General features: G+C 45.8%; 1 protein-coding gene across 4 annotated transcripts in view; it reads left to right on the top strand.

Annotated features, from left to right (window-relative positions):
• The window catches only part of ano8b (anoctamin 8b), a 102,118-nt gene that overhangs the window by 61,843 nt on the left and 17,389 nt on the right, over positions 1-22,886 (top strand). For 2 of the 4 annotated variants that reach the window (XM_065009259.1, XM_065009262.1), the window contains exons 2-14: positions 2,908-3,018; positions 3,474-3,606; positions 8,714-8,852; positions 9,000-9,096; positions 10,385-10,501; positions 11,131-11,258; positions 13,018-13,179; positions 13,983-14,135; positions 18,438-18,564; positions 19,301-19,356; positions 19,488-19,562; positions 19,768-19,902; positions 20,405-20,443. In XM_065009259.1, the coding sequence (XP_064865331.1) occupies positions 2,908-3,018; positions 3,474-3,606; positions 8,714-8,852; positions 9,000-9,096; positions 10,385-10,501; positions 11,131-11,258; positions 13,018-13,179; positions 13,983-14,135; positions 18,438-18,564; positions 19,301-19,356; positions 19,488-19,562; positions 19,768-19,902; positions 20,405-20,443 (1,472 nt within the window). The remainder of the gene's footprint in view (positions 1-2,907; positions 3,019-3,473; positions 3,607-8,713; positions 8,853-8,999; positions 9,097-10,384; positions 10,502-11,130; positions 11,259-13,017; positions 13,180-13,982; positions 14,136-18,437; positions 18,565-19,300; positions 19,357-19,487; positions 19,563-19,767; positions 19,903-20,404; positions 20,444-22,886) is intronic. The other 2 variants (XM_065009260.1, XM_065009261.1) reach the window with 2 other exon arrangements.

Genomic DNA, 22,886 nt, shown 5'->3' with positions numbered 1-22,886 from the left:
CACAATCATGAAGTGGAACGACATGTATTGGATATTTCAAACTTTTTTAACAAATCAAAAACTGAAAAATTGGGCGTGCAAAATTATTCAGCCCCTTTACTTTCAGTGCAGCAAACTCTCTCCAGAAGTTCAGTGAGGATCTCTGAATGATCCAATGTTGACCTAAATGACTAATGATGATAAATACAATCCACCTGTGTGTAATCAAGTCTCCGTCTAAATGCACCTGCACTGTGATAGTCTCAGAGGTCCGTTAAAAGCGCAGAGAGCATCATGAAGAACAAGGAACACACCAGGCAGGTCCGAGATACTGTTGTGAAGAAGTTTAAAGCCGGATTTGGATACAAAAAGATTTCCCAAGCTTTACACATCCCAAGGAGCACTGTGCAAGCGATAATATTGAAATGGAAGGAGTATCAGACCACTGCAAATCTACCAAGACCTGGCGCCGTCCCTCTAAACTTTCAGCTCATACAAGGAGAAGACTGATCAGAGATGCAGCCAAGAGGCCCATGATCACTCTGGATGAACTGCAGAGATCTACAGCTGAGGTGGGAGACTCTGTCCATAGGACAACAATCAGTTGTATATTGCACAAATCTGGCCTTTATGGAAGAGTGGCAAGAAGAAAGCCATTTCTTAAAGATATCCATAAAAAGTGTTGTTTAAAGCTTGCCACAAGCCACCTGGGAGACACACCAAACATGTGGAAGAAGGTGCTCTGGTCAGATGAAACCAAAATTGATATTTTTGGCAACAATGCAAAACGTTATGTTTGGCATAAAAGCAACACAGCTCATCACCCTGAACACACCATCCCCACTGTCAAACATGGTGGTGGCAGCATCATGGTTTGGGCCTGCTTTTCTTCAGCAGGGACAGGGAAGATGGTTAAAATTGATGGGAAGATGGATGGAGCCAAATACAGGACCATTCTGGAAGAAAACCTGATGGAGTCTGCAAAAGACCTGAGACTGGGATGGAGATTTGTCTTCCAACAAGACAATGATCCAAAACATAAAGCAAAATCTACAATGGAATGGTTCAAAAATAAACATCCAGGTGTTAGAATGGCCAAGTCAAAGTCCAGACCTGAATCCAATCGAGAATCTGTGGAAAGAACTAAAAACTGCTGTTCACAAATGCTCTCCATCCAACCTCACTGAGCTCGAGCTGTTTTGCAAGGAGGAATGGGAAAAAAATTCAGTCTCTCGATGTGCAAAACTGATAGAGACATACCCCAAGCGACTTACAGCTGTAATCGCAGCAAAAGGTGGCGCTACAAAGTATTAACTTAAGGGGGCTGAATAATTTTGCACGCCCAGTTTTTCAGATTTTGATTTGTTAAAAAAGTTTGAAATATCCAATACATGTCGTTCCACTTCATGATTGTGTCCCACTTGTTGTTGATTCTTCACAAAAAAATACAGTTTTATATCTTTATGTTTGAAGCCTGAAATGTGGCAAAAGCTCGCAAAGTTTAAGGGGGCCGAATACTTTCGCAAGGCACTGTACATACATACATACATACATACATACATAGAGAGAGAGGACAATGAACGCCCTCTGTCCCTGACAGGTAGGGGTTAAGTCCGACTTGCTCACGCTCTCATGTTGCAGGGTGAAGGATGGTGACATTTTATTCTGGCAGATGGAGAGAGAGGGGACAGGAGTGTTTGTGGGAGAGGGGACAGGAGTGTTTGTGGGAGAGGGGAGGCACTGACTGACAGATGGAGAGAGAGGGGACGGGAGGGTTTGTGGAAGAGGGGACAGGAGTGTTTGTGGGAGAGGGGAGGCACTGACTGACAGATGGAGAGAGAGGGGACGGGAGGGTTTGTGTGAGAGGGGACGCACTGACTGACAGATGGAGAGAGAGGGGACGGGAGGGTTTGTGGGAGAGGGGACAGGAGTGTTTGTGGGAGAGGGGAGGCACTGACTGACAGATGGAGAGAGAGGGGACGGGAGGGTTTGTGGAAGAGGGGACAGGAGTGTTTGTGGGAGAGGGGAGGCACTGACTGACAGATGGAGAGAGAGGGGACGGGAGGGTTTGTGGGAGAGGGGACAGGAGTGTTTGTGGGAGAGGGGAGGCACTGACTGACAGATGGAGAGAGAGGGGACGGGAGGGTTTGTGGAAGAGGGGACAGGAGGGTTTGTGGGAGAGGGGACGCACTGACTGACAGATGGAGAGAGAGGGGACGGAGGGTTTGTGTGAGAGGGGACGCACTGACTGACAGATGGAGAGAGAGGGACGGGAGGGTTTGTGGGAGAGGGGACAGGAGTGTTTGTGGGAGAGGGGAGGCACTGACTGACAGATGGAGAGAGAGGGGACGGGAGGGTTTGTGGAAGAGGGGACAGGAGTGTTTGTGGGAGAGGGAGGCACTGACTGACAGATGGAGAGAGAGGGGACGGGAGGGTTTGTGGGAGAGGGGACGCACTGACTGACAGATGGAGAGAGGGGACGGGAGTGTTTGTGGGAGAGGGGACGCACTGACTGACAGATGGAGAGAGAGGGGACGGGAGTGTTTGTGGGAGAGGGGACGCACTGACTGACAGATGGAGAGAGAGGGGACGGGAGTGTTTGTGGGAGAGGGGACGCACTGACTGACAGATGGAGAGAGAGGGGACGGGAGTGTTTGTGGGAGAGGGGACGGGAGTGTTTGTGGGAGAGGGGACGGGAGGGTTTGTGGGAGAGGGGACGCACTGACTGACAGTTCTACAACAAATGTCTTCGTCTGTCAATCTGTTTCACTATGGAAAGTTAACTGACCATGTGCCCCCCCTGTCTCTGTCTTTCTATCTCGCTCTCGCTCTCTCTCTTTCTATTTCTTTCTTTCTCCCTCTGTCCCTCTCTCTCTCTCTCTCTCTCTCTCTCTCTCTCCCCTCTCTCTCCCTCTCTCCCCTCTCTAGATAAGTTATTTGGGAAGCGGCTGCTGCAGGCTGGGAGGTACATAATGTCTCATAAGTCCTGGATGAAGACCGTGCCCACTGAGAACTGTGACGTCCTCATGACTTTCTCAGGTGATGCACACACACACACACACACACACACACACACACACACACACACACACACACACATTACTCAGCGTTATTGTTTACATACACATTTGTTCAGCCATCCGTGCACTCATTGCAACATTAGCCATCCCAGTCCATGACTAGTCTGTGTTACTCTGCTCAGTCATCACTGGAACGTAATGCTCATTAGACAACAGTCATCTCTCCAGGCTCGTGAAAAACACATGATTATAATATGGGTTATTTACATCGTTTGCTTTTGAGATAATGAGGCTATATATGATTCTAATTAAAAACAGTGTTTCAGTGTTTGGTTTATGTGGATCAATTTCACTGTAAACTGTTGCTAATGTCTTTAAGGTTGGTATTTTCAGTAAAACCTTGATATACTGATATAAGATAAACCTTTTTTAATTGAAAATTTTAAAACACGTCTTTTTCTTCTCCTGTGACAGACCGGACAGATGACCACACGTTGCTATGGCTACTAAACCACATGCGCCTGGGCATTCCAGAACTCATCGTCCAGATCCGACATCACAAACACACGCATGTACACGCCTTCTTCGTCACGGCAACTTACGAGAAGTAAGAACCCCGCCTCCGTGGGGTGTGGGACGACAATATCACGATCCTAGCATGGCCATCTATTGGCTAATGTATAGACAATGACATCATGGGTGCTGCAGTATAACTATAGCTTGATGAATGACTCATCGGTTCTTATTGTTACCAGCGAAATAGATCCTGGAGGGTAGATTGAGTTACAGACAAGGCATCTTGTCTCCCCCTAAGGACCGTGATGGTCAGGCTTTTGACTGTAAACCGTTCCGATATCAACAGCAGAGCCGACTAGGTGAAACATCTATGGAAGTGCCCTTGAACAAGGCACTACGTGTAAGTAGCTCTGGATAAGAGCGTCTGCTAAATGTTCATTTATTTAACTAGGCAAGTCAGTAAAGAACAAATTCTTATTTACAATGATGGTCTAGAAACAGTGGGTTAACTGCCTTCTTCAGGGGCAGAATGACAGATTTTTACTTGTCAGCTCAGGGATTTGATCTTCCAACCTTTTGGTTACTAGTCCAACACTCTAACCACTAGGCTACCTGCCGCCCCTCCACTCTAACCACTAGGCTACCTGCCGCCCCTCCACTCTAACCACTAGGCTACCTGCCGCCCCTCCACTCTAACCACTAGGCTACCTGCCGCCCCTCCACTCTAACCACTAGGCTACCTGCCGCCCCTCCACTCTAACCACTAGGCTACCTGCCGCCCCTCCACTCTAACCACTAGGCTACCTGCCGCCAAAATGACTAAAAGGTCTGTATGTGAGTGTACAACAACCACTGTTAAGCAATCTGGACCTTTATGGTACTAGTGTGTGTTTTCTAACGACCTGTTTAAACCAGTGTTTGACTTGGATGGAAATAGGTGGCGGTTCTGTTTATATTTAGGTGCAGGAACTCATAAGGTAATCTACAGCGCCTTTCGGGAAGTTTGATTAATCCTTGACTTTATTCCACAGTTTGTTGTGTTACAGCCTGAATTTAAAATGAATTAAATAGAGATATTGTGTCTCTGGCCTAAACACAATAGACTATAATGTCAAAGTGGAATTATGATTTAGAAAATGTTTACAACAAAAAAAAAACATCTAATGAAAAGGTGAAATGTCTTAAGTATTCAACCCTTTTGGTATGCCTAAATATGTTCAGGAGTACAAATATAACATGATTTCTGAATGACTACCTCATCTCTATACTCCACACACACAGTTATCTGTCCCTCGGCAGTGAATTTCAATCACAGATTCAATCACAAAGACCAGGGAGGTTTTCCAATGCCTCACAAAGCGCACCTATTGGTAGATGGGTATAAAAAAAGCAGACATCGAATACCCCTTTGAGCATGTTAAAGATATGCATAATGGTGGCTGCATCATGTTATGGGTATGCTTATAAGGACTGGAGAGTTTTTCAGGATAAAAAGGAAACGGAATGGAGCCAAGCAGAGCCAAACCCCTAGAGGAAAACCTGGTTCAGTCTGCTTTCCACCAGACACTGGGAGATTCATTTACCTCTCAGCAGGACAATAACCTAAAAGGCCAAATCTACACTGGAGTTGCTTACCAAGACAACAGTGAATGTATCTGAGTGGCCTAGTTACAGTTTTGATATTTCAGTATTTAATACATTTGTAAAATTTTATAAAACCATGTTTTCACTTTGTCATTATGGGGTATTGTGTGTAGATGGGTGAGGAAAAAACATATATTTTGAATTGAGGCTGTAACACAACAAAATGTGGAATAAGTCAAGGGGTATGAACGCTTTCTGGATTACTGCAACTCGCTGTTGGCTGGGCTCCCTGCCTGTGCCATTAAACCCCTACAACTCATCCAGAACGCCGCAGCCCGTCTGGTGTTCAACCTTCCCAAGTTCTCTCACGTCACCCCGCTCCTCCGCTCTCTCCACTGGCTTCCAGTTGAAGCTCGCATCCGCTACAAGACCATGGTGCTTGCCTACGGAGCTGTGAGGGGAACGGCACCTCAGTACCTCCAGGCTCTGATCAGGCCCTACACCCAAACAAGGGCACTGCGTTCATCCACCTCTGGCCTGCTCGCCTCCCTACCACTGAGGAAGTACAGTTCCCGCGCAGCCCAGTCAAAACTGTTCGCTGCTCTGGCCCCCCAATGGTGGAACAAACTCCCTCACGACGCCAGGACAGCGGAGTCAATCACCACCTTCCGGAGACACCTGAAACCCCACCTCTTTCAGGAATACCTAGGATAGGATAAAGTAATCCTTCTCACCCCCTTAAAAGATTTAGATGCACTATTGTAAAGTGGCTGTTCCACTGGATGTCTTAAGGTGAACGCACCAATTTGTAAGTCGCTCTGGATAAGAGCGTCTGCTAAATGACTTAAATGTAAACATGTAAAAATGAAGGCACTGTATAAGAGATGCAGGAACTAGCTACACACACATACAGACATTCACATTTAAATGTTAGTCATTTAGCAGACGCTCTTATCCAGAGCCACTGACTCAAGGGCACATCGGCAGATTTTTCCCATAGTCGGCTCTACTGTTGATGTAGGAACTGTTGGTTCAAGTCCTGCTCCTGCTTGTCCCCCTCTCAAACGCAACTCTTAGCAGTGCGGTATAGTGTAAGCATATGCAGCTCAGGGCTAAAAGCTCTGATATCCTGTGGCTGTTCCAAATTAAGCAGTCTATTATCATACTACAGTCATCGGCAAAATAAATTGTGATTAGCAACGCTGCTGCCACTGTGAAATGTATATTGGCCATCGGTTCCCTGCCTAAAGCCCTGTGAGTGTTCTGTCTGTTGTAGAATGTTGGAAGGACTTCAATTCTAGAACCGATTCTGGGGATGTTGCTAAACACAGTACTGGACATGAAATAATGATTCTGTTGTGTTACCTATCTTCTCTCTCTCTGAATACACACACAACCACACACTCAATCACACACACAGTCAAACACACAACCACACACACAGTCACACACACACAACCACACACACACACAGTCACACACACAGTCACACAAACATACAAACACACACATGGTAAGAAACACAGTCACACACACACACAACCACACAACCACACACACACACACACACACACAGTAACAAACACAGTCACACATACACACAGCCACACACACAACCACACACACAATCACACGCACAGTCACACACACACACAACCACACACACAGTAACAAACACAGTCACACACAGTCACACACACACAGTCACACACTCAGTCACACGCACACAGTCACACACACAGTCACACACACACACAACCACACACAAAGTCACACACACAGTCACACAAACACACGGTAACAAACACAGTCACACACACATCCACAAACACAACCACACACACACACACAGTCACACACAACCACACACACACAACCATACACACAAACACACACAAACACACAACCACACACACGGTAAGAAACACAGTCACACACACAGTCACACACAACCACACACACAGTCACACACACAACCACACACACAGTCACACACACACACAACGACGCACACAGTAACAAACACAGTCACACACACAGTCACACACACAACCACACACACAGTACACACACAGTCACACACACACACACACAACCACACACTCAGTCACACAGACAACCACACGCACAGTGACACACAGTGACACACACAACCACACACACACACACACACAACCACCCATACAGTCACACACACAGTGACGCACACACTCACACACACACACACAGTCACACACACACACACAAGACGCACACAGTAACAAACACAGTCACACACAACCACACACACAGTCACACACACAACCACACACACAGTCACACACACAACCACACATAACCACACACACAGTCACACACACACACAACCACACACACACAACCACACACTCAGTCACACAGACAACCACACGCACAGTGACACACACAACCACACACACACACAACCACCCATACAGTCACACACACAGTGACGCACACACTCACACACACACACACACACAGTCACACACACTTGCACGCTCGCTTTAAGGTATATTGGATGACCTAAATTTGCATTTGATGTGAAAAGATAAATGCTAATTCTGCTGGAACGACTGTGTGTTGAACCATTAAAGTGATATGGAACCAATTTGGACTGAAGAGATTTTAGCGTGGAACGTGGTGAGATCATCTTCTACTGGAGATGGTATTAAACCGCTCACTCCTCTAGAGTCTGAGTTGGCTGTTTATTCCAGGAGATATATAATGGTTTACATTAACATAGAGCCGTTCAGGGTACAGCTGGCTAGGCCTGTCAGCAGTTTAGGCTTCTAACTCCCTGGAGCTGCCAATGACAACAGGACACTACACGCAAAAAAAAAAACTACCTCTTGAAATGAAAGGAAAATAAAAGAAGCATTAAAGTTTTAATCCAATAGCTTGGAAGCTTGGACGTGTTCGTAAAGAGTCTTGGCAGGATACGTCTCTTAACATACTGTTGGCTTGGTCTGGAGAATAAATAGCGGGTTTATAATGCAGCCTGTGTTTCCCTAAAGACACATCGAATCCCTTTCAGATGGACAGTGTGTTGATCTACTATGGGCTGTATTGGAAAGCAGTATCAGTCATGCTCCCAGAGGCACACAACATTGTGATAGATGTGTGCTGGTAAATGTCAGCTAAGACAGGCGTGGCCACACTCAGGTGTGTGTGTGTGTGCGTGTGTGTGTGTGTGTGGTGGATCTATCATTATGCAGAGAACAGAACACAGAGATCAGAACACAGAGATTAGAAAACAGAGATTAGAACAGGGAGAAAAGAGAACAGAACAGCATGAACAAAGAGAACAGAACACAGAGAACAGAACAGGGAGAACAAAGAGAACAGAACACAGAGAACAGAACACAGAGAACAAAAACAGAGACAACAGAATAGGGAGAACGGAACAGAGAGAACCTTCTGTTGGTTTGAGAGTGTGTGTGTTTCTCCAGCCCAACTCTGCACCTGCCGTGTGGCTTGTGCAAGCATTTCCCTAACTGACACTCTCTCTCTCTTCATCTCCCTCTCTCCCTCTCTCTCTCTCTCTCTCTCTCTCACTTCATCTCTCTCTCTCTCTCTCTCTTTCTTTCTCTCAGTTTGTTGCGCGGGGCAGAGGAGATGGGTCTGAGGAAGTCATTAAAGCCAGAGTTTGGGGGAGGAACACGCAGCTTCTCCTGTGAAGAAGACTACATCTATGAGAACATTGAGAGTGAACTATGCTTCTTCACATCACAGGTCAACACACACACACACACACACACACACACACACACACACACACACACACACACACACACACTGACACACAGACTGATGTGCTTAATAACCTTGTCTGAGAATCTAAAGAGTTGATTGTGTCTGAGCCTGTCCCTCTGTCTTCAGGAGAGGCAGAGCATTATCAAGTACTGGCTCGACAATCTACGAGCCAAGCAGGGGGAGGTGCTTCATAACATACACTTCCTGGAGGGACAGCCAATCAGTGAGCAGAATTTGTTGTTTATTTCTAGCACTTTGTTAAAATCCCAATAAAATATGTGTGTGCTTGTGTGCATGCTTCTGAGTGGGTGGGGTTAATGTTTACCTGTGTGTTCCACCAGTCCCAGAGCTGAGTGGGCAGGGTTAATGTTTACCTGTGTGTTCCACCAGTCCCAGAGCTGAGTGGGCGGGGTTAATGTTTACCTGTGTGTTCCACCAGTCCCAGAGCTGAGTGGGCGGGGTTAATGTTTACCTGTGTGTTCCACCAGTCCCAGAGCTGAGTGGGCGGGGTTAATGTTTACCTGTGTGTTCCACCAGTCCCAGAGCTGAGTGGGCGGGGTTAATGTTTACCTGTGTGTTCCACCAGTCCCAGAGCTGAGTGGGCGGGGTTAATGTTTACCTGTGTGTTCCACCAGTCCCAGAGCTGAGTGGGCGGGGTTAATGCTTACCTGTGTGTTCCACCAGTCCCAGAGCTGAGTGGGCGGGGTTAATGTTTACCTGTGTGTTCCACCAGTCCCAGAGCTGAGTGGGCGGGGTTAATGTTTACCTGTGTGTTCCACCAGTCCCAGAGCTGAGTGGGCGGGGTTAATGTTTACCTGTGTGTTCCACCAGTCCCAGAGCTGAGTGGGCGGGGTTAATGTTTACCTGTGTGTTCCACCAGTCCCAGAGCTGAGTGGGCGGGGTTAATGTTTACCTGTGTTCCACCAGTCCCAGAGCTGAGTGGGCGGGGTTAATGTTTACCTGTGTTCCACCAGTCCCAGAGCTGAGTGGGCGGGGTTAATGTTTACCTGTGTGTTCCACCAGTCCCAGAGCTGAGTGGGCGGGGTTAATGTTTACCTGTGTTCCACCAGTCCCAGAGCTGAGTGGGCGGGGTTAATGTTTACCTGTGTGTTCCACCAGTCCCAGAGCTGAGTGGGCGGGGTTAATGTTTACCTGTGTGTTCCACCAGTCCCAGAGCTGAGTGGGAGGGGTTAATGTTTACCTGTGTGTTCCACCAGTCCCAGAGCTGAGTGGGCGGGGTTAATGTTTACCTGTGTGTTCCACCAGTCCCAGAGCTGAGTGGGAGGGGTTAATGTTTACCTGTGTGTTCCACCAGTCCCAGAGCTGAGTGGGAGGGGTTAATGTTTACCTGTGTGTTCCACCAGTCCCAGAGCTGAGTGGGAGGGGTTAATGTTTACCTGTGTGTTCCACCAGTCCCAGAGCTGAGTGGGAGGGGTTAATGTTTACCTGTGTGTTCCACCAGTCCCAGAGCTGAGTGGGAGGGGTTAATGTTTACCTGTGTTTTCCACCAGTCCCAGAGCTGAGTGGGAGGGGTGTGATCCAGCAGGTGTTTCCTCTCCATGAGCAGAGGATCCTCAGTCAGCTGATGAAGTCCTGGGTGCAGGCTGTGTGTGAAAAACAGCCACTAGGTCAGTACACACAAACACGCACACACAAAAACGCACATGCACGTATGCCACTGTGGTGTATCTAACAGTCTGTCTCCCTCTGTGGCGAATCTAACAGTCTGTCTCCCTCTGTGGCGAATCTAACAGTCTGTCTCCCTCTGTGGTGAATCTAACAGTCTGTCAGTCTGTTTCCCTCTGTGGTGAATCTAACAGTCTGTCTCCATCTGTGGTGAATCTAACAGTCTGTCTCCTTCTGTGGTGTATGTCTGTCTCCCTCTGTGGTGAATCTAACAGTCTGTCTCCCTCTGTGGTGAATCTAACAGTCTGTCTCCCTCTGTGGTGAATCTAACGGTCTGTCTCCCTCTGTGGTGAATCTAACAGTCTGTCTCCCTCTGTGGTGTATGTCTGTCTCCCTCTGTGGTGAATCTAACAGTCTGTCTCCTTCTGTGGTGTATGTCTGTCTCCCTCTGTGGTGAATCTAACAGTCTGTCTCCTTCTGTGGTGTATGTCTGTCTCCCTCTGTGGTGAATCTAACAGTCTGTCTCCCTCTGTGGTGAATCTAACAGTCTGTCTCCCTCTGTGGTGAATCTAACAGTCTGTTTCTCTCTGTGGTGAATCTAACGGCCTGTCTCCCTCTGTGGTGAATCTAGATGATATTCGTGACTACTTTGGGGTGAAGATAGCCATGTATTTCGCCTGGCTGGGGTTCTACACCACGTCTATGCTCTATCCTGCTGTCATCGGCTTCGTGCTCTGGGTTCTCACCGAGTCTGACCAGGTGACTTTTACACTGGACCTTTTCGAGTGTCCTGTCTGGAATGGGGAGTACCTGTACACCAAGCTGCCTCACACTACAGCAACAGGAGATAGACTCCTGTCCTCTGGGTCAAGACAAGGCTTTTACTTACAGCTTACTTTTCAAATGCACTGTTTGTATCTCATTTAGTACAGATACACAGAGACATACTCACTGTGATACACTCCAATCTGCTCTGAAGTACAGTGTATTCCCTTCTTTAACATCTTTAGCCTTTTCTACTGGCTCACGGTGAGATATTGAACTGTGTTGACGTTTGAAAATGTAGCAACTGTGTTTCTAAGGTTCCTCAGATATGATGATCTCATGTCTTTTCATGGAATCGAAGGACCACCTGTGTATTCTCTCTCCTCAGACGAGTCGTGATATCTGCTGTGTATTCTCTCTCCTCAGACGAGTTGTGATATCTGCTGTGTATTCTCTCTCCTCAGACGAGTTGTGATATCTGCTGTGTATTCTCTCTCCTCAGACGAGTTGTGATATCTGCTGTGTATTCTCCTCTCTCCTCAGACGAGTCGTGATATCTGCTGTGTATTCTCTCTCCTCAGACGAGTCGTGATATCTGCTGTGTATTCTCCTCTCTCCTCAGACGAGTCGTGATATCTGCTGTGTATTCTCTCTCCTCAGATGAGTCGTGATATCTGCTGTGTATTCTCTCTCCTCAGACGAGTCGTGATATCTGCTGTGTATTCTTCTCTCTCCTCAGACGAGTCTTGATATCTGCTGTGTATTCTCCTCTCTCCTCAGACGAGTCGTGATATCTGCTGTGTATTCTCCTCTCTCCTCAGACGAGTCGTGATATCTGCTGTGTATTCTCCTCTCTCCTCAGACGAGTCGTGATATCTGCTGTGTATTCTCTCTCCTCAGACGAGTCATGATATCTGCTGTGTATTCTCTCTCCTCAGACGAGTCATGATATCTGCTGTGTATTCTCTCTCCTCAGATGAGTCTCCTCTCTCCTCAGACGAGTGTGATATCTGCTGTGTATTCTCCTCTCTCCTCAGACGAGTCTTGATATCTGCTCGTGATATCTGCTGTGTATTCTCCTCTCTCCTCAGACGAGTCGTGATATCGGCTGTGTATTCTCCTCAGAGGAGTCTTGATATCTGCTGTGTATTCTCCTCTCTCCTCAGACGAGTCGTGATATCTGCTGTGTATTCTCCTCTCTCCTCAGACGAGTCGTGATATCTGCTGTGTATTCTCCTCTCTCCTCAGACGAGTCGTGATATCTGCTGTGTATTCTCTCTCCTCAGACGAGTCATGATATCTGCTGTGTATTCTCTCTCCTCAGACGAGTCATGATATCTGCTGTGTATTCTCTCTCCTCAGATGAGTCGTGATATCTGCTGTGTATTCTCCTCTCTCCTCAGACGAGTCGTGATATCTGCTGTGTATTCTCCTCTCTCCTCAGACGAGTCGTGACATCTGCTGTGTATTCTCCTCTCTCCTCAGACGAGTCGTGATATCGGCTGTGTATTCTCCTCAGAGGAGTCGTGATATCTGCTGTGTATTCTCCTCTCTCCTCAGACGAGTTATGATATCTGCTGTGTATTCTCTCTCCTCAGATGAGTCGTGATATCTACTGTGTATTCTCTATCCTCAGACGAGTCGTGATATCTACTGTGTATTCTCTATCCTCAGACGAGTCATGATATCTGCTGTGTATTCTCCTCTCTCCTCAGACGAGTCGTGATATCTACTGTGTATTCTCTCTCCTCAGACGAGTCGTGATATCTGCTGTGTGGTGTTTGCACTGTTTAACGTGGTGTGGGCCACACTCTTCTTGGAGAGGTGGAAGAGAAGGGGGGCGGAGCTGGCCTATAAGTGGGGTACGCTGGACACCCCTAACGAGTCCCTAGAGGAACCACGGACGCAGTTTAGGGTGAGGACGACATGAGAACATTTCAACTCAATGTCTCAATATATTTTACAGAAGAAGATGACTAAAGAAAAGCACAGAGCTACAATAAAAATTATGGACAACAGGTGTAAACATTTTTCCTTCCCTTCCTGCTACTCCCCCCCCCTCTCCCCCCTCCATCTCTCACCTCTCTCCATGTCTCTCCACCTCTCTCCATGTCTCTCCACCTCTCTCCATGTCTCTCCACCTCTCTTCATGTCTCTCCACCTCTCTCCTCCCTCCACCATCTCCCTTCACCTCTCTCCTCCCTCCATCTCTCTCCATCTCTTTCCACCTCTCTCCTCCCTCCACCTCTCGCCTAACTCCCTCCATCTCTCGCCTCTCTCCCTCCACATCTATCCTCCCTCCCTCCACCTCTCTCCATTTCTCTCTACCTCTCTCCTCCCTCCACCATCTCCCTTCACCTCTCTCCATCTCTCTCCATCTCTTTCCACCTCTCTCCTCCCTCCACCTCTCGCCTAACTCCCTCCATCTCTCGCCTCTCTCCCTCCACATCTATCCTCCCTCCCTCCACCTCTCTCCATTTCTCTCTACCTCTCTCCTCGCTCCACCATCTCCCTCCACCTCTTTCCATCCCCCTCCAACCCTCTATATCTCCCTCCAACTCTCTCCTCCCTCCACCTCTCTCCATCTCTCTCTACCTCTCTCCTCCCTCCACCATCTCCCTCCACCTCTTTCCATCTCCCTCCAACTCTCTCCTCCCTCCCTACACCCTTTCTCTCCTCTTTCTCTCAACCTTCCCCCCCCCCACTTTCCCTCTGCAGGGTGTGAAGCGGTGCAGCCCCATAACAGGCTGTGAGGAGTTTTACTACCCACCATGGAGGAGGAGGGTGTTCAGGTGGCTGGTCAGCCTGCCCATCTGCATCCTGTGTCTCTGCTTTGTGTTCCTGGCCATGCTCCTCTGCTTCGAACTGCAGGTCACTGAATGATCAACAGCTTCTAGTAACACTGTCAAACTTCCTTACTGGAGATTTACAGTTGAAGTCAGAAGTTTACATACACTTAGGTTGGAGTCATTAAAACTTGTTTTTCAACCACTCCACAAATGTCTTGTTAACAAACTATAGTTTTGTCAAGTCGGTTAGGACATCTACTTTGTGCATGACACAAGTCATTCTTCCAACAATTGTTTACAGACAGATTATTTCACTTATCATTCACTGCATCACAATTCCAGTGGGTCAGAAGTTTACATACACTAAATGGACTGTGCCTTTAAACAGCTTGGGAAATTCCAGTAAATGATGTCATGGCTTTAGAAGCATCTGATAGGCTAATTGACATACATTGAGTCAATTGGAGGTGTACCTGTGGATGTATTTCAAGGCCTACCTTCAAACTCAGTGCCTTTTCACTTGACATCATGAGAAAATCAAAAGAAATCAGCCAAGACCTCAGACAAGAAATTGTAGACATCCACAAGTCTGGTTCATCCTTGGGAGCAATTTCCAAATGCCTGAAGGTACCACGTTCATCTGTACAAACAATAGTACGCAAGTATAAACACCATAGGACCACGCAGCCGTCATACCGCTCAGGAAGGAGATGCGTTCTGTCTCCTAGAGATTAACGTACTTTGGTGTGAAAAGTGCACATCAATCCCAGAACAACAGCAAAGGACCTTGTGAAGATGCTGGAGGAAACAGGTACAAAAGTATCTATATCCACAGTAAAACGAGTCCTATATCGACATAACCCAAAAGGCCACTCAGTCAGGAAGAAGCCACTGCTCCAAAACTGCCATAAAAAAAGCCAGACTACGGTTTGCAACTGGGGACAAAGATTGTACTTTTTGGAGAAATGTCCTCTGGTCTGATGAAACACAAATAGAACTGTTTGGCCATAATGACCATCGTTATGTTTGGAGGAAAAAGGGGGAGGCTTGCAAGCCGAAGAACACCATCCCAACCGTGAAGCACGGGGGTGGCAGCATCATGGTGTGGGAGTGCTTTGCTTCAGGAGGGACTGGTGCACTTCACAAAATAGATGACATCATGAGGCAGGAATATTATGTGAATATATTGAAGCAACATCTCAAGACATCAGTCAGGAAGTTAAAGCTTGGTCGCAAATGGGTCTTCCAAATGGACAATGACCCCAAGCATACTTCCAAAGTTGTGGTAAAATGGCTTAAGGACAACATAGTCAAGGTATTGGAGTGGTCATCACAAAGCCCTGACCTCAATCCTATAGAAAATGTGTGGGCAGAACTGAAAAAGCGTGTGCGAGCAAGGAGGCCTACAAACCTCACTCAGTTACACCAGCTCTGTCAGGAGGAATGGGCCAGAATTCACCCAACTTATTGTGGGAAGCTTGTGGAAGGCAACCCAAAACGTTTGACCCAAGTTAAACAATTTAAAGGCAATGCTACCAAATACTAACTGAGTGTATGTAAACGTCTGACCCACTGGGAATGTGATGAAAGAAATAAAAGCTGAAATAAATCATTATCTCTACTATTATTCTGACATTTCACATTCTTAAAGTGGTTACTAGGATTAAATGTCAGGAATTGTGAAAAACTGAGTTTAAATGTATTTGTCTAAGGTAAACTTCCGACTTCAACTGTACATTTCTTTTGATTATGAATCGGTCATAAACATCTATTCCTTAGGATGGATGTGGTTCTTGTCAGTGCGTTCTATAGCTGTATGTAGCCACGTAATACAGAATAGTTAAATATATGTAATTGAAGCCATATTTTTATTAATTTTATTTAACCTTTATTTAACCAGGAAGGGCTCATTGAGATTGAAATCTCTTTTTCAAGAGCGCCCTGGCCAAGATAGGCAGCACCAAGTCATTACAAAAAAATTACAGACAGACAACATGAAAAACTACAAGTAATCTAGTAAAAACCATTGAATTCACAAGAGTATAAAACAGCAAATTAAAAACATTGACAGGTCAGGGAATCAGCCTCAAAATCCTTCATCAGTGATTTAAAAACACCAATCGGGACAAGTTCTTCCAGTTTTAAAGTATTTTGTAAGGCTTTCCAAGACGATGGCACAGAGTACATAAAAGCCCTATTACCAAATTCAGTTCGGACATTGGAACAGTTAGCAGGATAAAGTCCAGCGAACGAAGAGAGTACCCACCACATTTCTGAACAATAAAAATGCACAAATAAAAAGGTAGTAAACCCAAAATGGCTTTGTAAATAAAAGTATACCAGTGACTGAGCCTACGAGTGACAAGAGAAGGCCAGCCAACCCTGGTATACAAAGTGCAGTGGTGCGTAAGGGTTTGCAGTTTAAAATAAATCTCAAAGTGCCATGGTAAAGAGTGTCAATTGATCTCAAACACTGAGCGGAAGCATTCATATATAAAATATCCCCATAGTCTAGTAAAGGCACAAATGTAGCTGATACTAGCCTCCTTCTGGCTTCAAAAGAAAAACAGGCCTTATTCCTAAAATAAAATCCCAATTTCAGCTTCAATTTTTTTGTAAGTTGTTGAATATGCAATTTAAAAGAGAGGCCGTCATCAATTAAAATTCCAAGATATTTATATGAGGTTACAACCTCAATCTCCTTGCCCTGACAGGTAGTAATAGGTGAAATGTTCAGAGGTCTATTTCTTACAGTACCAGTCAAAATTGTAGAATAATAGTGAAGACATCAAAACCATGAAATAACACATACGAACCAAAAAGGGTTAAACAAATCAAAACACATTTTAGAGTTTAAATTATTTAAAGTAGCCACCCTTTCCTTGTGACAGCTTTGCACACTCTTGGAATTCTCTCAACCAGCTTCATGAGGAATGCTTTTCCAACAGGCTTGAAAAGTTCCCACATATGCTGAGTGCTTGTTGACTGCTTTTCCTTCACTCTACGGTCCAACTCATCCCAAACGATCTGAATTGGGTTGAGATCGGGTGATTGTGGAGGCCAGGTTATCTGATGCAGCACTCCATCACTCCCCTTCTTGGTCAAATATGCCTTACACAGCCTGGAGGTGTTTTTGGGTCATTGTCCTGTTGAAAAAAACGAATGATAGTCCCACTAAGCACTAACCAGATGGGATGTCGTATCACTTCAGAACGCTACGGTAGCCATGCTGGTAAAGTGTTGCCTTGCATTCAAAAAAAATCACTGACAGTGTCACCAGCAATGCACCCCCACACCTTCACACCTCCTCCTCCATGCTTCACGGTGGGAACCACAAATGCGGAGATCATCCATTAATCTACTCTGCGTCTCACAATAAATTTGCACTATCAGACCAAAGGACTGATTTCCTTGCTCGTGTTTCTTGGCCCAAGTTAGTCTCTTCTTATTATTGGTGTCCTTTAGTAGTGGTTTCTTTGCAGCAATTCGACCATGAAGGCCTGATTCACGCAGTCTCCTCTGAACAGTTGATGTTGAGATGTGTCTGTTACTTGAACTATGTCAAGCATTTATTTGGGTTGCAATTTCTGAGGTGCAGTTCATTCTAATGAACTTATCCTCTGCAGCAGAGGTAACTCTGGGCCTTCTTTTCCTGTGGCGGTCCTCATGACAGCCAGGTAACTCTAATGAACTTATCCTCTGCAGCAGAGGCAACTCTGGGCCTTCTTTTCCTGTGGTGGTCCTCATGAGAGACAGTTTCATCATAGCACTTGATGGTTTTTGCGACTGCACTTGAAGAAACTTTCAAACTTCTTGACATTTTCCGTATTGACTGACCTTCATGTCTTAAATTAATGATGGACTGTTGTTCTCTTTGATTATTTGAGCTGTTCATGCCATAATATGGTAGTTTACCAAATAGAGCTATCTTCTGTATACTGTACCACCCTACCTTGTCACAACACAACTAATTGGTTCAAATGCATTAAGAAGTAAATAAATTATGCAAATGAACTTTTAACAAGGCATACCGGTTCATTGAAATGCATTCCAGGGGACTACCTCATGAAGCTGGTTGAGAGAATGCCAAGAGTGTGCAAAGCTGTCATCAAGGCAAAGTGTGGCTACTTTGAAGAAGCTCAAATATAAAATATATTTAGATTTGTTTACTACATGATTCCATATGTGTTATTTCAAAGTTGTGATGTATTCACTATTATTCTACATTGTAGAAAATAGTAAAAATAAAGAAAAACCCTTGAATGAGTAGGTGTGTCCAAACTGTTGACTGGTACTGTATGTAGATTGACATTGTATGGACGGTAAAGGTTTGTAATGTGTGTAGTAAGTAAGAAAGTTGTTGTTGTTGTGATGGCGTTTGCAGGAGTTTGTTATGGGGATTAAAGAAGTACCTCGCCTGGCCCGGTTCATCCCGAAGATCATGCTGGCCATCACTGTGACTGCCTGTGACGAGGTGTACAGGAAGATAGCCTACTGGCTCAACGACATGGGTGAGAACAGGCACTCTTATCCCTTTCATACACAGACCAACATCCCACTATTTTACCATGCCTGCTTCTGTATACCAGGTGCTGGTGTATCTGAAAAGGGTAGGGGGTAAAAAAGAATTAAACCAACCTCTCGCCCCTATCAACTCAGTCGTAGGGCCCTCCATTGTCACCTGCTGCTGACGAAACTCAGAGGGTGACTTCCAGAGTGGCGAGTGAGGAACAAATAAACCCCTCAACTTCGGGACACACTTGTGATGATACAATTCATGTTTCACATTTAAATAATAAAACAAGCATGAAATTAAAAATATAAAATTCCCTGTGTTGTTTTACAAGATATAATCCTCAGTAACATTTCATTTGGGAGGTATTTAATCTGTAACATGTATCAAGCCTCGAAATCAGACACAAACAATTACAGGTGGCTCATAATTAGATCTTTTGTGCGAAATTGTGCAAACTCAAAAATAACGCGGTGCGTTATGGGATACCACTTCGCTCTGAAGCAAACAGCGTAGCTGGCTCTGTGGAAGTGGCTATCGGAGGGTCTAATTAGCCCCTACACCCTTCGTAATTTTCACCCCCTCAGCTTTGGGACACTTGTGCATGTGGCAGAGGAGAAGGGGAATGGGCTAATGGAGGCCAGAGAGTCGAGGAGCAGCGGAATTTTAAAAAACTAATTCAGGTGATGATGATTATTGCTGTGAATTCTGACGTTATATTTCTTCCCCCACAGAAAACTATAGACTCCAGAGTGCCTATGAGAAACATCTCATCATTAAATTGGTTCTTGTGAGTGCTGTCATCTTCCTTATTACATGGAAATTGGACTCACTTTTCACAAGACAAAGGATTGAAATACAGAATTGACACTTTCCCGCGGAGGTCTTTACCACTCACACGTTTTCTTTCTGTACTCCCAGTTTCAGTTTGTAAACTCTTATCTCAGCCTTTTCTACATTGGATTCTACCTCAAAGACATGGAGCGTCTGAAAGAGGTAAGAGACACTTAAATCACAACACGTTTCCACTCCTTCCAAATAGTTACCCAAACCGTGTTCACCTTCCTGGTCTTCCTTGCTTCATCCCTCCCTCCCCTTCACATGTTGCTCTCTCTTCGTTCTGTCTATTTTCCATCCTGTCTCTGTTGTGTGGTTCTGTGCTGCTGGTTCCGTGGTGCTGGTTCCGTGGTGCTGGTCTTAGGTGTTGCTGGTGTTCTCTCTGGGACAGAGTCTTCTCAGACAGCTGAAGGACAATGTGCTGCCTTTTGTCTTCCTCAAGATCAGGCTGTTGGTCGTCACCATCCCCTGGGTCATCAAGGCCTCCTTCAGGTCCAAAGTACGACCTTGCCTGTGTGTCAAGGGTCAGGGGGTTAGAGGTCAAAGTCATCTCGACATTACCTGCCCAGCGCCCAAATGCATGACCTTAGACCTTTAAACATCATGTGCCTTATTTGTGTAGAGTTGTAGACTGTTATTTTGTTGTGCTTGTAGTTTTAGCATCATTATTGTATGTATCTTTTGGCATTGCATAGAAAGCATTTCCATGTTCAGGTAGATGCAGGATGGCTAAATGTGTCTGTTGTAGGCTGTCTGCTAGCATTAACCTGCTAGTCCTATAGCACATGTAGTCCTGTTTTTGTAAGGATTCCGTTGGTAACTTGTCACACACCCAGTTACCTACTATAGGAAGACGTGTAATACATGTGAATACTATGTTGATTTAAAAACACATATAGAATGTTCCACAGTTGGTTTCCCACTCTGTTGGTTGTGTTCGTGACGGGACTTTGGGAGCGGTTGATATGTCTGTTAAGCAGTGTTCTGCTTTGGGTTTGTAGCGTCTGGCTACCTTTGGATTTGAGCAGCTGTTCTATAAGGTTTGTGTCGGGAAAGTTATTTGCCTGGCACGTCAATCTGTTACTCTGTCCTTCTTCCTGTCCCTCTGTCCTTCTTCCTGTCACTCAGTCCTTCTTCCTGTCACTCAGTCCTTCTTCCTGTCACTCAGTTCTTCTTCCTGTCACTCTGTCCTTTTGTCCTTCTTCCTGTCACTTAGTCCTTCTTCCTGTCACTCTGTCCTTTTGTCCTTCTTCCTGTCACTCAGTCCTTCTTCCTGTCACTCAGTCCTTCTTCCTGTCACTCTGTCCTTTTGTCCTTCTTCCTGTCACTCTGTCTTTCTTCCTGTCACTCAGTCCTTCTTCCTGTCACTCTGTCCTTTTGTCCTTCTTCCTGTCACTCTGTCCTTCTTCCTGTCACTCAGTCCTTTTGTCCTTCTTCCTGTCACTCTGTCCTTCTTCCTGTCACTCTGTCCTTCTTCCTGTCACTCTGTCCTTCTTCCTGTCACTCTGTCCTTCTTCCTGTCACTCAGTCCTTCTTCCTGTCACTCTGTCCTTCTTCCTGTCACTCTGTCCTTCTTCCTGTCACTCTGTCCTTCTTCCTGTCACTCTGTCCTTCTTCCTGTCACTCTGTCCTTTTGTCCTTCTTCCTGTCACTCAGTACTTCTTCCTGTCACTCAGTCCTTCTTCCTGCCACTCTGTCCTTTTGTCCTTCTTCCTGTCACTCAGTCCTTCTTCCTGTCACTCAGTCCTTCTTCCTGTCACTCTGTCCTTTTGTCCTTTCCTGTCACTCTGACCTTCTTCCTGTCACTCAGTCCTTCTTCCTGTCACTCAGTCCTTCTTCCTGTCACTCAGTCCTTTTGTCCTTCTTCCTGTCACTCTGTCCTTCTTCCTGTCACTTTGTCCTTCTTCCTGTCACTCTGTCTTTCTTCCTGTCACTCTGTCCTTCTTCCTGTCACTCTGTCCTTCTTCCTGTCACTCAGTCCTTCTTCCTGTCACTCTGTCCTTCTTCCTGTCACTCTGTCCTTCTTCCTGTCACTCTGTCCTTCTTCCTGTCACTCAGTCCTCCTTCCTATCACTCAGTCCTTTTGTCTTTCTTCCTGTCATTCTGTCCTTCTTCCTGTCACTCAGTCCTTTTGTCCTTCTTCCTGTCACCATGACCTCTTCCTGTCACTCTGTCTTTCTTCCTGTCACTCTGTCCTTCTTCCTGTCACTCTGTCCTTCTTCCTGTCACTCTGTTCTTCTTCCTGTCACTCAGTCCTTCTTCCTGTCACTCTGTCCTTCTTCCTGTCACTCTGTCCTTCTTCCTGTCACTCAGTCCTCCTGCCTGTCACTCAGTCCTTTTGTCCTTCTTCCTGTCACTCAGTCCTTTTGTCCTACTTCCTGTCACTTAGTCCTTCTTCCTGTCACTCTGTCCTTTTGTCCTTCTTCCTGTCACTCAGTCCTTCTTCCTGTCACTCTGTCCTTCTTCCTGTCACTCAGTCCTTCTTCCTGTCACTCTGTTCTTCTTCCTGTCACTTAGTCCTTCTTCCTGTCACTCTGTCCTTTTGTCCTTCTTCCTGTCACTCAGTCCTTCTTCCTGTCACTCTGTCCTTCTTCCTGTCACTCTGTCCTTCTTCCTGTCACTCTGTCCTTCTTCCTGTCACTCTGTTCTTCTTCCTGTCACTCTGTCCTTCTTCCTGTCACTCTGTCCTTCTTCCTGTCGCTCTGTCCTTCTTCCTGTCACACTGTCCTTCTTCCTGTCACTCTGTCCTTCTTCCTGTCACTCTGTCCTTCTTCCTGTCACTCAGTCCTTTTGTCCTTCTTCCTGTCACTCAGTCCTTTTGTCCTTCTTCCTGTCACTCTGTCCTTCTTCCTGTCACTCAGTCCTTTTGTCCTTCTTCCTGTCACTCAGTCCATCTCTAATAACTGTGGCCTTGTGTGTTTATAGTTTATTCATTTCTGTGTGTTTATAGATTTCTGAAAACCCAAAATGTTCCAGGATATGTTTTTATGCCTCACTTTCTGTTTCTGTTAAGGAACATACTAATCATTTGTTGTCATTGGTCTAAACTGATGATTGATGACTGATGACTGAGGACTGTCTGTCAATATGCTATGTGTGGTTTGTGCTTTGACTTGGTCATGGTTTGCAGTGAAATGACAATATGTTTGTGTCTCTGTGTCCTAGGTCTCAACTCAGTGGTAGTCATGGTAGTGGTAGTCATGATAGTGGTAGTCATGATAGTGGTAGTCATGGTAGTGATAGTCATGGTAGTGGTAGTCATGGTAGTGGTAGTCATGGTAGTGTTAGTCATGGTAGTGGTAGTCATGGTAGTGGTAGTCATGATAGTGGTAGTCATGGTAGCGGCAGTCATGATAGTGGTAGTCATGGTAGTGGTAGTCATGATAGTGGTAGTCATGGTAGTGGTAGGCATGTTAGTGGTAGTCATGATAGTGGTAGTCATGATAGTGGTAGTCATGGTAGTGGTAGTCATGATAGCGGTAG

The sequence above is a fragment of the Oncorhynchus nerka genome, linkage group LG24 (genome assembly GCF_034236695.1).
Source record: "Oncorhynchus nerka isolate Pitt River linkage group LG24, Oner_Uvic_2.0, whole genome shotgun sequence".
Classification (NCBI taxonomy): Eukaryota; Metazoa; Chordata; class Actinopteri; order Salmoniformes; family Salmonidae; genus Oncorhynchus; species Oncorhynchus nerka.
Note: the sequence above shows the minus strand (reverse complement) of the source record. Positions and strands in the feature narration are given on the sequence as shown.